The 18,597-nt window shown below is 39.4% G+C and overlaps 1 protein-coding gene across 6 annotated transcripts in view; it reads left to right on the top strand.

The window, feature by feature from the left end:
• NFIB (nuclear factor I B) overlaps positions 1-18,597 on the top strand; it is a 239,798-nt gene that overhangs the window by 3,664 nt on the left and 217,537 nt on the right. For all 6 annotated transcript variants that reach the window (XM_060609740.3, XM_060609743.3, XM_060609741.3 and 3 more), the window contains exon 2: positions 3,546-4,077. In XM_060609740.3, the coding sequence (XP_060465723.1) occupies positions 3,546-4,077 (532 nt within the window). The remainder of the gene's footprint in view (positions 1-3,545; positions 4,078-18,597) is intronic.

The following is an 18,597-nucleotide window of genomic DNA, read 5'->3' as shown; positions in this document are numbered from 1 at the left end:
TCGGTCAAGTTCTTCAGGTACATAGCTTTAATGGTTTATTATTATATAGCAATGCTCCAAGAAGATCTAGTATTTATTCTTCCACCTCTATATTGATCTAATTTTCCATCCGTTTCATGGAAACCATTGTTTCTGTGAAGAAGAATAAATATTTCTGGTGGAATTAAGATTGTTTACTTTTATATTTGAAATTTGTAACTTGGTTATTTTATCAATTTAGATCAATTAAAAGAAGTTTTAGAAGAGAAATGTCAGTGAATTTTGATAAAAATTCTGAAAGGGCAGGGTGGCATATTACCTTAGTATAGAGCCATTCGATCTTAAACCACTCAGATGCTCAGCTGAAGAAAAAACTTTCATAATTGTTTAGTAAAGTGTTATTGTGATAAACTATTCATTAGGGCATTTGAATGCCTTAATCACTTCTTTTTTTTTTTTTTTTTCTTTTTTGGATGAAGACAGTTACTATGTTCCATATTCATGTCACTCAAAATGACTAAAAATATATTGCAACTCATTGTTAGAAAACAGTCACACTTGAGAGATGACATTTTAGGTATGTTAATACAGAAATATATGTGACTTATAACAAACCTCTACTTACCATTTTTTTTTGGTTTTTTTGGAGGTTATGTCTCCATGTTAAGTGTTTCACTTGAAAGGAGTCCACAGAATGCTAAAGCCCTGAAAGATGTTTATAAGGCAAGTTTGTGGAGGGAGGAAGTTTACTATTTCTAGTTATCAATAAGAAAAAAAGTGTGTTTTAAAAACATTACTTGGCAACATTGGCAACAAACTCAAGACAAACTTAAAAAAACCAGCATTGTTTTGCGTGCATTTGCTAAGAAAGTCCAAATTCAGTCCTCAGATGTGCATTTTGATTGTGTAAAATAATTTATTAACATTTTGAGATTTGTGACTTGACAGATGATTTGAAACTCAAACAGATTTAGTAAAAACTATGTTTGATGTCTCTATAAGAAAATGAAATGTCACTGAACATAGTACTTAAGGATGTAAGCACTTAAGAGTTACCCCACCGCTTAATAATATCTGTTAAAATAATACAGCTTTTTAAAAAGTGGGGCAAGGGTAAAACACCGGGACAGAGCTCCCTCCCAGCCCCATGTACCCTTTACATTCTCAACTCTTTGGCTGATGAGTACATATGTATGTTTTTTAATCATATCCATAAATCATAGTAGAAGTCAGATTATAGGAAGTGAGTTCCCAAAGCATGTTTAAGTCCACATTTCCTTGAACAGGGCTTCCTTTGCATTATGTCTAAGGGGGATAAGCAAAGTTTTTGTAGTTACAGTGAAGACTGAAAGCATGGCCTCAGAAAGTATATGGAGATAGGGAGGTCTTATCATGGGCTGTGGTTGCTGTTAGCAGGACTGTTCCCACACAAAGAACAGATTGTGGTTTAACTCTTTCCATGGCCTAGTTTAATGTGCTCGCATAGTAACCGAATTGTTCAAATCTCTGCTGGAAACTACTGATCAGTTTAATGATTTCCTCCATGGCATTTGGTTATGCCTCACGCTGTGATGTAATCATCTGCCTTCTGTATTGTTATAGAATTTTGATTTATACTCATTCTGCCGTAGGAACGCTTTACAGCAATATGTTACAACCCTTGATAACTGCATTATTGATTGGATGGGACATACATACACCTTTTCCGTATGGGAAGTGCAGGCTGTGAACATACCGCGGTCTTTAGCATTGGAAACCTGAATTTCATCTTCAAAATGGATTCAAAACTATATGGGATTTTTGGGGGGACACCTTCTTTGTTAGAGTGGCATCAGTGGCACTTTCTTCATCTTTAACCCTCCTGCAATTCGTCCGTCTGCTGGTTAGATAGAGAATTTATTTCACATAGTTCAGGGTGACTAGCACCAGCACATACTACGTTGGGATATGATAGGGTAGAGAAAGTTATTTTCTGGTTGGGGTGACAATACAGTCAGTGTGACCAGAAAAGTGGCCGCAGCGGAAGTTCTTATTTGCTTCAGATCTTGGTTTATTGCATTCATGCAGAATGTGTGCACAGGGGGTTAGCTCTTTCTCTGAGCAGTAAATAGGCCTAAGCTTATGAGACAGGTTTTACCTATGGCAGGAAGTAATGAAACGCTAACTGCTTTGGGAAGTCACTTGAAATATCTGTAGGTGAAGATTATCTGCCATTCCTCACTGCCTCCCTCCCTTAAAAAAGGCTTAGATGGAACAGGCAGGAAAAATGCAGAACCCTAAGGTAGACCACTTAATTCAAAAGGCAGGATACTGTACAGTCGATACACGTGCAGCTTCCCAAGCCACGCATACACGCACCCACAGTCCTGCCGGAGAATTCACATGCGTAGCAAATGCATTGTATTGATTCCACAAAAGCAGTAAGTGACCAGCGGTGCACTCCCGGTGTCACTCTGCCACCGCATGCAGAGACACAAAGCATGTAAAGTTGGTGCCAAGTTGCCATTTTTCATTGTTCACCTCAGATGGATTTTTAAGGGGTTTAGAATAATTGCCATACTCCTGTGATCGGTTAACAAATTAACCGACTCTGTGGGGCTTCGGATTCTGTAGGAAAGCTGCCGGAAGAACCTTCATATAATTTTTGTTTGCAACTTTAGAAACTTTTGCTGAAAAGCGAAAGAGCGTGTCTCTGTGTCTATGAGAGAATAGAGTGAGAATGCGTGTGTGTGTGTGTGTGTGTGTGTGTGTGTGTGTGTTGGAGGTTAGTGTTGGTGGTGGAGGGGAGAGAACGCACTGCTCAAAGTATGGAAACCTTCTGTTCAGGACACTGATACGACAAGCTGTGTCCTTTGCCCACTTTCCCTCACTGTATACCGGTTTCTCTAGTTACCACTCTTGGAATGGTGCTGTTTCAGTGTTGGAATGTTGGACGTTTGATAAGAAAATGGATCAAGTTTAATGGCGCATGCTCTTTGAGCCACCAGCAGCCTCTTGCTGAGAGCATGCTCCAAAAGCGGGAACTGTGTGGCATTACACTGAGCATCTATATGCTTTGTGTTTCTGTGCCACAGAGAAGAGAAATGAACTGTGGCATCGCTCCTGCCTTCTGAACAGCTCTGCTCCGATTAAAAAAAAAAAAAAAAATCTCACTGTGTTCTTTGTAAAATGGTACTGCTTAGCGTTAGTTGGTCAATCAAATATTTAGATATTAAATTAGGTGCCAAGCACCTTGGTTTACTTACGTTTTAAAGAATGTAGGATGCATGGTGGGAATGAGGGGGATGGGCCAGAGTGGAAATACAAATATAAATCTTATTTTCTTTTTAGGAGGCAGAATCAACCTGTAAGTTTTGGTGGAAAAGGGGTTGCTTGTCATACTTTATTTTCTTCTTGTCTTGCTATTTTGATAATTTTAAATAAGAAAAAAATGTTATTTTTATGCCTAACTTTTTGTAGTGCTTGGGAATGGATTGTAGTTTTTTTTTTTTTTTTTTTGAGCCTTTGCAATGAAACTGACTGTGTATGTATTCTCCCCTGACCCCCCCCACCCCCATCTTCCACAGGATGAATTTCACCCATTCATCGAGGCACTACTCCCACACGTCCGTGCAATCGCCTACACTTGGTTCAACCTGCAGGCTCGGAAACGCAAGTACTTTAAAAAGCATGAGAAGCGAATGTCAAAGGATGAAGAAAGAGCAGTCAAAGATGAGCTTCTCAGTGAAAAGCCTGAAATCAAACAGAAGTGGGCATCCAGGCTCCTGGCCAAACTGCGCAAAGACATCCGCCAGGAGTACCGAGAGGACTTTGTGCTCACCGTGACTGGCAAGAAGCACCCGTGCTGTGTCTTATCCAATCCCGACCAGAAGGGTAAGATCAGGAGAATCGACTGCCTGCGACAGGCAGACAAAGTCTGGCGTCTGGATCTAGTCATGGTGATCCTGTTCAAAGGCATCCCCTTGGAAAGTACCGATGGAGAGCGGCTCATGAAATCCCCACATTGCACAAACCCAGCACTTTGTGTCCAGCCACATCATATCACAGTATCAGTTAAGGAGCTTGATTTGTTTTTGGCATACTACGTGCAGGAGCAAGGTAGGAGCAGATCGTTCTTTCTTGTAGCTCGGCAAACACTGCTCACAAACCCCATATGCGGAGTATCTGGCTTGGGTTAGATGGTCCTCGAGGCCCCTAGACCTCCTTCACCCACTCTGGCTACTCCCATGCCCACGGCCACGTGCAAGCCGTGGAAATAGACATGGAGCTTTCGTACCTGGATAGGCGTGGATGTCTTACAAAAGACCACAAAGAGATGCATTTTCAAATGTCTTTGAAAGCATATACCTTTTCAAAGACGCAGACTAGTCTGCAAAAGATAGTTAATTACGATTCACTTTTTGTCCTCGGCAACATTCCTTGCATGCAGTCATCTTTTCTCAGTTGGAAAATGTAAATTTATTTATGAAGAGTCAAACCCGCTTTTTAAAAATCTCAGTATAGCCTCCTAACTAGCGTGGTAGACGAACTTTATTTACGAATCTAGTCCTATTGCACCGAAAATAGAATTAACATTTCCTATTACAAAATGCCCAAGGTAGCATTTGTCTATCAGAAAGTGTATCTTACGTAGAGCTAGATTTATTTAATTTAAATATTTCTATCAACACCTACTTCTGATTGTGTAATAATAGTCGCTGTCGATGGAATGGATTGTAGTTCTTGTTTAAATAATTTACATTATAATATTTCCCCAGCGTGACTTGGGAAGACTTAGTATCATTAGTTTACTTGAATGTGAATTTATCAAACTTACCGAGGAGAAAAGGTGTAGCCCTCCTGACAGAACAAAAACAGAAAGTGGACTGGTTACACTGGTTTAAAATAAATCTCAAAAAGAATGTGGAAACCACATACCATACCTATTAAAAAAATACTTGGTAAAGAGGGTGGTGTAAATGTTGCCCGGATGAGTCAAAAATAGGTGAGATTTTTGCTGAACGTATTTTTGAGTTCATGAAATGTGTCTTTATTATTTTTTATTTTTCTTAGTATGCCTTTCCTTAAATAGTGAGAGTTGCTCTTCTTCAAATACATGTGTCAAGATACAGATTTCCACGTATTAGCAACAGTCCGTAGTAAAACATCATTTTAAAAAGCAGCATACCAAAAGTGGACTGAGGTTGGATTTGTCACAGATGGTGGGTCATTTCCTACCTCGGCCTGGTGGGAGGGAGGCGGATAGCGGTGGCTGACGGGTATCTGATGTTCGTCATACAAATGTGGGATTCAAGAAATCGGTCTGAACTTTATTACTGTCCAAGAAAATAAAATATCAGGGTTATAGTCGTTTGGCTCAGAAATCTAGATACTTATCATGTGCTTTTTGTCTTTATAATTCCTTGATACAGTTTTAGAGATAATGCTTAAACGTCATTGAAGAATGTCTAGTTTGATTTTAAATAATATGCTGGACAACACATATTTGGAACGTTTGCTATTTTTCTCTTGGAAACACCGCATTTACCATTTCCGTGCATTTAAGGATTAAAGTCCAAGCACTGATGGTTTAGGGAAAACTCTGTTTTCACCCTGTGTGTCCTAAAATCCAAGGCCATTAACACACGACACTTAATTTGACTGACAGCTGTCTAGGAGGTGACCTCGGAAGGTGGGCTACGTATGTGCGTTGGACTGTAGAGTGTGTTGTACGTGAATTGTGAAAGTCAAGGCTGGAAGTAAAGTTTTAAAAAGTGGGTCATGCAACTTTGTAGTGCAGGGAGGGAAGATTCACTGCTGCTCATACTCTGACTTGCTGGAAGGCTAGTCCTGGAGGTGTGCACGTATGTACATTCCCTCCCGGGGCAGGCAGCCAACTCTCTTGGTTGATGAACTGACAATAAAGAACACATCCTTTGGATTTGTGAAGATAGATTGAAGAAAGAAAACCGCAGAAATGCCTTCTGCTTTGCACCATGGGTCCTAATAATCACGAAGTTTTAAAAACAACTCTCGGAGACCATGTTTTCAGATAAGACACTGATTTTGTTGTTGTTCTAAGTATCTGTCATAGAAAGCTTTCGTTATTTTACCCCGTACGTCTATTCTGTATCCTCTCCTATCTGCCAGCGCAGCATCTCTTCTTAACATCTGTTGGCTCTTTCTTTGAAAAAGTCACATCAGGATGCTTTTGCGTTTTCCTTTTTTTCCAAATTTGCATCTTTTTATTTTCTTGGTTTATTTTTTGGTCAAATGTAGGTTAATTGTGTTGGGTCGCAGTACAATTGATTGAAGAAGGCATTTACAAAGATAAGTCTGCAGTCAATCAAAGTGCTGCGTATCTCCCATCATGACTCTTTATTCCTCCTTTAAGTACATGAAAACCCACTTAAGTCTGTTTTATAAATCAGGCAAAGAAGTATGAAGAAAGACATGAAAGAAAAATAGGAAAAGAAAACTGTAATGTTTACAGTAGAATGAGCAATGAAATTACCTTTCTCCCCCCCCCCTTTTTTCTCTGTCTCCCCACTTCTAAGCGACTGGGAGGAAAACACGAGAAAGAACAGAGAGAATGCCAAAGATGGTTGCCACTGGCACCAGGATTGGCATCAGACCCTCTTTGTTTAGCTCAGGATGCCTGTGATTTGTTAGTTGGCATCCGCATTGCAGTGTGGAGTGATGTTACAATATATTGACAATTTCCAGATCTAGAAATGTCAATAGTCCTCTTGGTTATTTATACAAGATCACAAGCTGCATCTCTTTTGGAGGATGAAATAAAGACCAACATATAATAAAGTTCCATTGTTGGCCAACTTCCTATGCTTTTCTTTTTCCCTCTTTCTCTTTTGGTTCAACCCACACTTCTTTTTTTTCCCCCCCTCATGCCCAGCAGCCTCATGTTTTTTGAAATGTGGAAAGTTCCTAGAGCTTTGACACAAGCCATAGTACTACATCTGCATCTGATATGGTTTTGGGAAAACTTGATGCATTTTGAAATCATTTTTGATGTGTAGTGCATTAGACCTTCGCATCACATGGCCACAAGGCAGTATTTTCTTTAAGGCTAAATCTCTTTGTTATTCAGCCTCTTCTACGCATATAGCCTGGTTGACCGCAATTTAGTCCATTTGTTCTATTTCTCTACATTAGTAAAGGGTCGTGTTCGATCCAGTCGTTTGTAAAATTGTATAAGCCCCTCACTTTACCTAAAATGTACACATCATGGGGGAGTAACTGCGTTTAAATCCATAAAATCATTTGACGCTATTGATTCAGAGAGCTGCGCTTCGGCTGTTTCGTTGCTACAAGAACCGCCATTTTGTTTGTGAAGTGCCAGGCGAGGGGGAAAAAAAAGGCAGACACTGTGCTTGATGCCAATAATGGTTGCCAGTGGCACCGAGGTTGGCATCAGACCCTCTTTGTCTAGTTGCTGAATGCCTTTGATTCGTTGGTTGGCATCCGCATTGCAGTGGGCACACTGGAAAGTTTTTGACAATCCCTGAATGAAAGCTGCTTGCTTGTTTGCTGCAGCAAACCTTAGCTAATATAAAACCCTTCCTTTTTATTTTTTAGGTGTTTTTTTTTTTTTTTTTTTTTTTAAAGCCTGGGAGAGATTAAAGGGAAAAATAGCTCTAAAGTGGCCTCCATTTTCCCAAAGATGTTAAAGATGTCCAGTGATTCTGGGGCAGGTGGTAACTATTCCCCATCTTGTCTTTGTGATTGCATCCGTGAAAGCAAAACAAAACAAAACAAAAACCAGTCAAGCCTTGCACAGGACACCTTACTGGGACAGAAGTGGGCTGTACGATGCGGGGTGTGCAGTGAGGGTGTGGAGGGCCAGCTGAATGGAGTGATATATAATGCATTCATTATGACTGTTGCTTTCAGTCACATCACTGCTTATTTCTTATGCAAGTTTTAGTTCCTTCAGTTTCTGCCCTTCCAAATTTTGTAGTAACATGTTGAGAGGATCTAACTTTTCTTTCTAGTTAGCAGTGTGTAACAGTGTAAATGTTAAAAAAAAAAATAAGCAAATCTTAATGAGGAAACCTATGTGGTAAGGTCTGATACAAATCGTTCATGGCTGAATTTCCCAATTTTGCCTCAAAAGGTTGCCAGATTCTCAGTGCACAATTCTGCACACCAGGAAAAGCAACCAAAGGGCTGAAATAATTTTGGTTGAAGTTTCCTAGATAGTTAGCATTACTGCCGCTTTCCCGTTAACCACCGTTATCTCGTTAATTAATAAGAAGGATTAGCAGTTCTACCCAAAGGGCTGCAGGGAAGGAAGTCTGGCCTATGGGAGGCCTTGGGTCCAGGCTGTGTCCCAGATGAAGGGGGAATAGGCTGGGTTGGGTGGGGGAACTGGGCTTTCTCTGAGGCAGGAAGAGGTCAGAACATACTAAGAAGTTTAGAGATCTCAAGAGATAGTAACTGTTGTCCTGAATTTAACAGGTTAGAGTTTAAACTAAGTCAGCCTAACTGATTTTTGGACTCTCCTTTGCACTCTTATTAAACCTGTTTCGGATACTGAAGAGAGGCCAGGAACTTCATGGCTCTCATCAAAGCAGGGTTTCCCTTAGCCTCGTGGAGCCCTTAAAATCATGGTCCGTTGCTGGATGGCAACTTTTGTTGTGTTATTGTTAAGTGTTGTGATCATTAAAGTACATTTGGAAGTTGTGAAAAATGTGACTTGTTTACATCATTATTATTGTTTTTGAAATAGAATCCTTCCCGGTTGTCACATATCATTAGCGAGGAAGCAAATGCGAAGAATTATTTTCCTCCCTCAGTTACTGACTTTTAGAATCCTTTTGGGTAACAATTATTTCTTTATGAAAAGCTTAAGTAGATAATGGTTTGCAAGTTGACAGCGTGTTTTAACATTTTAATAAATTTCACTTCATTTGCAGGTATTTCCCATTATGGGGAAAACTAAGCTTTTATACTGTGTTACAAGTAGGCTGCTCTCTAGGATGATTTGGCGTGCTTGCATTGAGAAGTGCTCAGAGAGCGTAAAGTTGGTGTGCATGTTTGACTTAGGGGAACACTGCTAAGTTTTCCCATCTAGCATCCTGTCCTTGACTGAACTCATGAACTGCAGTGCACATTTGTTTGCATTCTGGCTCACACACAATTCACCAGATAAAGAATGGCTCTTACTGGCATGCCTAGCTCCTAGGCTTAATGAGACCTTTGTGGGAACATATATTGTAAGATAAGATACTTAGCAATTTTCTCACTGATAAGAAGAAAACACAGTCTAAGGGGCCAGAAGTTCACCCTCCATGCCATGATGTCCCCGCCATAAGAGAGCTCTGCTAGACAATTCAAGAGTTAAACTCAGAGGCCCCAGTTGCCAGCTGGGAAAGCTTGGCATCTGTGTTCTGATATGGCAAACTAAGCTCTTGCATTGCTGTTAATATGATTTCACTTTTCAAAGGGAAAGGGGAGGGGGAGAGAGAGACAGTGAGAGAGAGAGAGAGAGAGAGAGGAGAGGCTCGTTTGTTACATCCATTATGATTTTCAAATATTAAAAAAAAAATAACAGTGACCCACTTTCTGGAGGCAGCGAAGGTAGGGAAAATATCCTACCGACAGCATTAGACATCCCACACACCTTCTGCCCTCCCCGCCCCCCCCCATATGCACAGCAGTACACATTTTATAATAAAAAATATTCATCTAGATTATGGGTTTGGATCTGCAAATTCAGTGCACTATGCCTCTTGAGTGGTAAAATGACTCTGTATGTAAAAGAACCGAAATGCTGTTCATTATTCAGGAATAACGGTAATTTGGGGGGAGATGTGACTCCTTCCCAAGGGTGACTCCTCGACAGATTCAGTGTGTGCCTTGGAGCTTGGGCAGGAGCCATTTAGGGAGGACACCTATGGCCACTGCTTTAAGTTCTTTAAAGTTGCTGTTTTCTAGCGTGGTGTGGGGGAGTGTTTCCACACGTCGAGGTAACATAGATTGGGTAGGATTTCTTATTTACTAAGTTGTTTTTCCTTAAAGTTGGAACTTGGGAGGGAATTGCCAAAAGGAAATTAAAGTTTTAATCCTTCCATTAACTTTTTCCTTTCACATGTGGCATTTCAGTCTGAAACGCTCCAAGATATCTGACTTAGTAAAGCCTTTCTCCTCATAAACGTTCACTGTGCCTGACTGGACTGAAACACTGGATCAGTGGGGTTAAAAAACCTCTGTCACGACACTCTTTTACCCTTGCCATCTCTGCCGACCTGTTAGGATTTCAGCACCTGAAGAGGGAGGGGCCCAGCGCACGGCTGAGTCAGAATTCTCTGGAATTCGTAAAAGTGGTGATAAGTAAGTTTTCCTTTCTGTCATCCCAGTGGCTTGTATGATAACTGACTTTACAGTGAAGGGAATAATTACCGCTTTGTTGGAAGCTTAGGGCTGCAGAGAGTGGAGATAGCGGAGGAAAACCTTATTGAAATGGGAGATTGTTCAATATCAGAAATCGTGGGCAGAGGCAAGGGTGATGCCCAGCTTCTCGGTAGGGATTTCTGCTTGGGGAAGGATAGCATTTTCTATGTGCCGTGGCGGAGCAAGTGACCAGCCACACGTAATGTTCTAAGCAAAGTTTCCAGCTTTTTCCCCCCTCCATCCTTGTGGGGGAGGAATAATTTTAGAAGTCTCAAGGACTGGTGGTTATGTGATGGGAAACTGGGGTTCTTAACAGCAGCGTGCCTCAGCGCCAAGCACAGCAAGAGGGGAACTTCCTCTGAATCATGCATGCTTTCCTGTGGCCACACGGTACGTCGTCCCGTTGTAGAGAGCGTTCTTGGGCCCTTGAACTCTAATTATGCGATGTGGTTAATTTAACTGAATTCAGTTGTGAGGATTTGGCATCGAGCATAAATCATCAGACGGCGAGGACCTTGTGAAGTCCGTGTAGTGAGGAGTGAGTCTGTGGGATTAGCTTGTGTTAGACTGAACGGTACAGGATGTGAGGCTAATGGGACTTGAATGGTTGGGCTTTTGGTTGTTATATTATTCAGAAAATTGGAAGAAATGGCTAGCAATTAACCAATGAGGTGGAAAGACCTTGAGGCTGAATTGAAGGCCACACATCGAAAAAAAAAAAGTCCTCAAAATTTACATCAAGCAGTGTTCTAAGATAGGAATGCAAACTATTCCTGTGCATAAATATATTGTTTATAATAAAACACTTAGGAACACATATTCTCTCTTTTATGATGATAGTTTAAACAGGACAGCGTTGATGAATCACAGACAAATTAAAGAACTCTGAATAAGGACTATATAATTGAAAATATGGGGTGATGGATGAAGTAATTTTACTAGCTGAGAGTTGCCTGGAGGTTGTATATTTTCAGAATCCCATTTTAAGGCAGTTCAGAGCATGTAGTAAGTTCTGGATGAGGCACAAATCATTTGAAAATGGGATTTGTTTAAACAAGTGCAAAAAAGAAAGTAAGAATTGCCTTTGGAAAAAAAAAGTCTTTATTCTAAGTCTGTGCAGTTTAAAATTTGGGGTTGGATTTAACTCCGTTTCTCAAAATAGAAAATCTAATACATAGGATTCAGTTGAATTTTAAGATACACATATCTCCCACGAAACTACACAAAAGCCTTTAATAGGAATCAGTTAATATGAAGTGACACTAATTTATATTCTGATGCTGAATGAGGCTGAAGATTTCTTTAAAAACTTGGGTTTTCCAAAGCACACTTTGAAAAAAAAATGCGTGGAAAAAATGTGTCGCTGTTAACAGGGAATGGCAGAGCTCAGGACAAAAATCTAATCATGAGCACAGATGTTAAGAAAGTTATTTGAAATAGGGTGCATTCTGTAATTCACGTGAGGAGGGGATTACATTTATGCCTATGTTAATAACACGAGTATGTCAATACCCAGTCTATACCCCTCTATTAGTGAAATCTAAAGTGTGAAAAATGTTCCTGCTTAGGACAACTTGTATTTTATTATTCTGACATCTGCAGTTTCTGGATGGATTACCTTAAATTTGCTATGCTATGTTAAAAGCCTTGTTTTATGAGGTCGGTCTCAGCTTCTGGCCTTGGTGTCAGGAACCCTGCTACGTGATGCAACTTGCCTTGTTAGGTTTAATTGACCAAAGCTGATGTGTTAAAACAATTCATTTGTGCTGTAACTTATGCCCTGGCTAAGTTGCTACCTGAATCCTTTGACCTTGACTTGTCTGGGTCACGAAATGGCTGCAAGCTGTTTGACCTTTCTATTGTGCAGTAATGTCACTGTTTCCTCTTATTCTTTTATGGTAATAGCTGACAAAAAGCCCCAGCCCTGACTTTACACCCCAGTGGATTCGAGGCGTCCCTCTGCAGTAGCCATGTCTTCTGTTTGACATGGTCTGGCTGTAGAAGTGACTTTCTTTTGTTTGCTGACAGTGATGGGGACAAATTTGCAGCCCTCCTTGCTGCAAGAGTTGGGGGATAGTATTCTGGCATTTGGAGGGATTTGAATTCCTTCTGCTTAGATTTTCAGTTTCCGTGTTTTATGATGATGCACATCACAGTTTCCTTTCCCCCACTCTTCTGGGGTCGACTTTTCAGCTTTTTATATTTATGATTTCCTTAATAATCGCTTTTCAACATTTTCAGCTGTTACAATAAAAATATTTTATTGTCATTGCATAGGGTAAAAGTGATAGATTTATTTATGCTTTTGGGTACCAATATATAAGTCCTAAAACAACTGACTTCTAAACTTCGCCATGTAAATCTTTGTCCAGCATTGGAAAAAGCCTCCTACTAACCATGCAGGACAAGCCACAATTTTCCGGAAATCAGAGTGATGTTGTAACTTTACGTATTCCATCTTATAACTCAGAGTGTATGGTTTTAGGGGAAGCCTATTCTTTGTGACTTAAATAGCTTAAGTTCCAATACATGGTAGCGAACCATTAGTCGATGGGAAGTTTTTATTTCTGTGGGGACTTTTGCCAGCATGTGAAATTGAATATTTATTTTAATGAACATAAAAATTGTCTTTGTATTCTTCACGAAGATCCGTAGGCAAAAATGGAGTTTTACCTCTGTTCTCTTCTGAAGCAGTGAAATAATTTTATTTTTAAAATATTGGAAATGCCTTCTAAAATGCTAAAACACAGATATTTTTATCCTACCAAATTTTTCTTTGCCAAATATGACACTGTAGTTCATGATTTTTCCTATATTTGCCAGATTAAATATTTAAAATCCAAGCTGTTACATTTTATTTTTAAATTATTAGAGGAAAAAAGGAAGTTTAAGTTAGAATGTGCATTTCCTTACTTGCACGCCGCATGCTGTTTATACATGTGTGTGGATACGCTGACAGATGAGAGACAATGTGGTACAGACACTAGAACCTTGGGAAAAAGCGCTAGATTTTTCTATTCCCATTTAAAAAAATAACTGAAATGGCAGGTGAGAGGATGTTACTTTTTCTTTTCTTTTCTTTTTTGTTAGGTGACTGTTGTTTGAAACTATTTTTCCCCCAGGAATGTTCACAAGATCAAGGAATTTAAATGCTTCTCAGCATTAATTGTGTTGATAATCCAGCATCCCAGGGGTTCGAGGAAGAAGGGTGAACGAAATACACTGAATCTGATTTTACTCAGTAGCGTTAGTTTTTCTCTGTTCTGTAAAACCCAGTCTAGACTCAAAGACATGTCTCTTGGCTTTCTTTTCACTCGTTGGCTTCCTCAGTGGTAGAGCCACCATAGAGTTGGGTTTGGATATGGCTAGTGGGTTAATGGGTCGGATGCAGTGGGACAGAGGCTGGAAAACATTGACCAGCTCTTGAGGATTATGAATGTTTATGACTTCTTCCTGAAGTCAGTCTCAGTTCCTCCAGTGAAAGAACTTACAATGGATCTCAACTATTGAGTTACAGAGGTTAAGTTCCTGGACCATGGGTAGTTGGTGGATGCTGGGGTGTGTGTGTGTGGGGGGGGTGTGTGGGTGTGGGTGTGGGTGTGTATGTGTGTACCCAAGTGCGTGTTACAGAAGTGAAAGAGGAAAAGTGAAGGTGGAAAAAAAGAGAGAAGTAGGGCTTAGATCTTGTAAGAACTACTTAAGAGGGATAGCTCATTCATAGCTTGAAGAGCAACTAACTGCAATTTAAAATATTCTGTCATCCTTTGAATTTTGGGTTGCTTTTGGAGTTGAGTACATCTCCCTTCTTCCTGCCATTTTAGGTTTTTTCCAGCACCAAAAGTACATGCATGACTCTGACAATTAGGGGTCTAGTCTTGATTCTACCCTGTATCAGCTTTGTGACCTTGGTCAAGCCACGTAAGCTCCAGGTGCTTTGGTTTTCCGTTTTGTAAGATGGGGATTAAAATGTCTGCTTCACAGGACTGTTTTGGGATTAAATGAAATAATTCATGAAAGAAAAGCAGTAATGTTAGTAATAGCCATTATCGCTCTATGTAAAGGAACATCACATAACATGGACGTCCAGAGAAGCTACCATAATGTTGAAGAGAAGGAGTGATTGGGTGTTGAAGCAAAAGCTCATCAATTAGTTTGTACACATCAGGTGATAAGACATTCCCAAGAGAAAATGAAAGGCCTGATCAGTGATGTGAATAGATACTTGTTAGTAAGACCTCTAAATGTAGGAATACGAAGTTAGCTAGTTGTATATAGTTTTAAAATCTACTTAAACTAGGATAACTGTGCAGCTTTAGCAGTCCTTCATATCACATTTACCAGAGAAGTAGTTTTGTGATCAATCTAGTGGTGTGTCAAAGGAAGGAGTAAAATAATTCTATTAGCACCTCTCTGAATACATAACTCAACTTTGGTATCAGATGAAGGGTGTCCTAGCAAGACTTGTAATTCATTGCATTCCAGTAAAAGCATAAGACTTTTATTTACCAAAAATTTAAATTGCCAGCATTTGGGAGAACTACACTTGTGTTTTAAATTTGGTTGGACAGAAGTGATGATGTGGCCAGCTCGGCTGGATTGTTCTTGAAGAAGACCATGCCGCTGGTTTTTAGACGCTAAGTCTGTAAGTGTCTTATTTAAAAGTCACCCCTGGTTGGGTCAACACTCAAAATGTTTAATTAGTTGCATGAATTGTTTTGACTTCATTACCACTTAGCTTTTCTCCTTTAAGTCAGTCTTCCCCATTTATCCTTTTTATGGTTTTAAGAAAATTAATTAAGTGATCTCCAGGGGAAAAAAAAAAACTTGCTATTTCTTACTTAAAGTGATTTCAGTTTTATTGAGAACAACTGGAAGCCACATGGGAAAGGGTTAGAACATTTACTTCTTCTCAAGCTAGATTTGGGATGAGTGTTTGACTTTATGGCTCTGGTTGGCTGGATCCCGTGGTCAGCTTTTGTGGGCAGATCTACGGGGACCTGGTCATAACACTTGACGTCCGTGGCCGGGGGGGGGGGGGGTGGCTCCCCTCGCTCTCTCTGCCCAACAGGTTTGGAAAGTGGACAGATTCACCCACACCCACGATCTCTACCGGAGAATGTCACGTTGGTGCCGTTCCAAAAAAAGTCATATTCTCATATGAAGCATTTTATAATAATAATAATAATACCTGGGGGTTCTGGCCAGGAATGACAGGAAAAGCTATGTCACTGTTTGTTCATCTGTTAAAGGATAACTGGGATGTGCAGCAGGCCGAATCAGAACATTGATTAGTTTGTTTCGATTCTGGCACATAACTGTGAATAATCTGTGTCATGCGTTTTCTCTTTGAGGACATACCTGGTGTTCAGTTGCTATTCTTCTGTTTGTGGGATACGCAAAAATTAAAAAGTGCGTATTTTAGTCCATGAAGCAAATTTTATCCAAAATTGTTTAACATATGTAAAACGGATTGCTGTTGATGGCAGAAGGCTTTGGTATTTTATCTTTCCAATACATTGGAAAAGCTTTGTTTACACTTATGATTTAAAGATGAGGTTGACCTAAAATAGGAGTGCATATATGGTTCATGGTTCTTAAATACTGGTTGCCTTTCATAGCCTCCTGGAGATGCTAACATGTTTCTTTAAATTTCCTGACGGTAAAGTATTAATATTTTTGGATAAGACTTAGAGTTATCATGTAACAATATCTGTTCTATTTACAGTCTCCAAATAAGGGAAAAGCTGCTTATAGTAATATGAGGATCACTGGTCTTACAATAATTAAATAGACTTGTTATACTACATTAATCCCTTTTGGAACATTTGGAATGACTTCTTAGTACTAACAAACATAGCATTAGGGCCTAAAATTAATCTGCTTTTTGTATCCAACATTTTATAATATAAAACATGTGTATAGAGAAACATATTTTGGGTTTAAGATGAGTTCATAGGAGGACAAAATGAAATTATATTGCAGTATGATTCCTAGTACTGATAAAATATGGAATTCATTTAGAATCAGCCTAGGTAGACAAATTGTTTTTGGTAAGGTTTGGTTTTCTGGTGAGCACCATGTTTGGGCTCTCGGAATTACTTTCCCCCTGAGATCCAGGTTTTGTAAATGCCCACCGGATATATGCGATATGAAATGGGAACATTTCAATCCAGTATCCAGGAGGCTGTGTTAACACCTTGTGAGCTAGTGTTTCTTGGTGCGGCTATGTATTAATCCCAGAGAAAATGAACAGGACTCAGTTTTAAAGTCTGGGCCAGTCTTATTCTACGTTTCGTAGAAATGGTTTGAGTTAATGACGGACTCTGAACTCACACAGCATTATTGCAGATTTGTTGAAGGGACTTCTGAAATAGGGTGACATTTATATCTTCTGCTGTAGAAGCCCCACAAGGCATAATTTCCTCCTCAGTGTGGGCTATTTTTATTGTGGAGTTTTTCACACCCAGGATGTGAATTCCACCTGGGGTGTTCCAGTTCCAGGGAAAATACTTCGTGCAGGATGAAGTATTAGTTCCCATCTAGGACAGATTGCATGCATGCGTCTGTGCAGAGTGGGTTGGATGCGCTGAGATTATCCAGTGGTTTGCAGCCATTTTAGACCGTGTGCCTGGGACCAGCTAACACATTGTCAGGGAAAAACATGATGTAGCAACAATATTAGATCATGCAAATGAGACTACTGAATAGTAATAGTTATGGGCAATATTTTGGAAAACACTGATTAGTGACAGTTTTATTACAGCAAATGTATGTATCAAGTCCCCAGATTTCATTGTAATGCACTGAAAACAGATGTCAAAGTGTCCCAAACAGAATTTCATGGTTAATCTACATATTGCATGGAAAGTACAAACAAACCATTTAGAATTCTGTTATTTAATCCTTTTAGAAGGAATGAAAATATACAATTTAGATTTACTCCATTCTTTCTTTTAATTTCAGTTTTTGTTTTCTAGGGGCTGATGATAAGTTATTTTTTTTGTTGTTGTTATTTGCTGTTTTCTTAAGATGCGTATGGGAGAAGACATATCTTCACATAGACATGGTTTTACTTCGTGTACTTTGAACTGTAAGTTTCTGAACATAAGGCCTTTGCATTAAAAAAAAAAAAAAAAAAAGGAAAAATTAGGCTCTAAATTATTTAGTGACCTGGCAATGGAATTACTTCCTTCCAGTCCTTTGTTTACTGATGTAGAGTTTCTTCTCTGCCACATAGTGATTGAAGAAGCATGCTGGAGATGAGGAGAGGAAAATTGGTAGTCCAAGTACCCAGGAGACCTTGAGCCTCTCAGGGTCTCTGTCAAGTGAGGATATTGGCCAGAAGACTTCTACTATCCCTCTTAGCTCTGGCATCTTAGGAATTTAGCTCCTGGTTACCTTGGCAGAGGGACCATCCCCTCCATGTTAAGCAATATTTAATAAAGTTTAGCATAGTGTTGTTGAAGTTGAGGTTTTAATACATTTTATTTATTAAAAAGAAGTAGAAAATGTGTAACTTGCCTGTTGAGTAACACTTTCACGTTGCTCAATTCAAAGTCCAATAGTCAAATTGGTTCAAGCTAGATTAAAAAGCTTGCTTTTTTCAAAAAAGAGAGCTGCGAGAATCTCTAGGGACCTTCTCACTTCGCGGCTGTAGGTACTGAGTCTAAGACAGGCCCAAAGCCACTTTGGGTGTTTGTGTTAGTTTTACTGCTACAAGGACATAAATAATGAAAAGTATTATTTTGTGAACATAGCAGCAGTTTTTTTTTTTTTTTTTTTTTTTTTTTTTTTTTTAAGGAACATAGAGGGAAATTGTGATTACAAGTCTTAGTATTTTTATTTGTAGCATTTGTACAAGTCTTAGTATTTGTAACATTGAGATCAGCTGATTCAGGAGGCCGGTGTTTTCTTTCGTACCTTTTTGTAGGATATATTCTAATGAAGTCATTTTGCAGCCATGGTCTTCATGAGAATGACTGCCTTTCTTTTTTTCAGTGCATGGAAAATCCTGCTTAAGTTATGGTCCACTAATAGGGATTTGATACTGGTTGGAAAACAGAGAGGATCCGTTAAAAATGTATTGCCAGATTTCTAGTAATATCGTAGGTCATGTTTGAGACTGGTTGTTAAGAAAAACTAGTTTTTGGAAGTTAAATATTGGAAGGAGAAGTGGGAGTGGGTTATGAGGAGTTGTTTTAAGCTCTGCTTCCTGGATGTCTACAA

The sequence above is a fragment of the Panthera onca genome, chromosome D4 (genome assembly GCF_046562875.1).
Source record: "Panthera onca isolate mPanOnc1 chromosome D4, mPanOnc1 haplotype 2, whole genome shotgun sequence".
In the NCBI taxonomy this organism is placed as follows: Eukaryota; Metazoa; Chordata; class Mammalia; order Carnivora; family Felidae; genus Panthera; species Panthera onca.
This window is presented reverse-complemented; position numbering and strand designations above follow the sequence as displayed.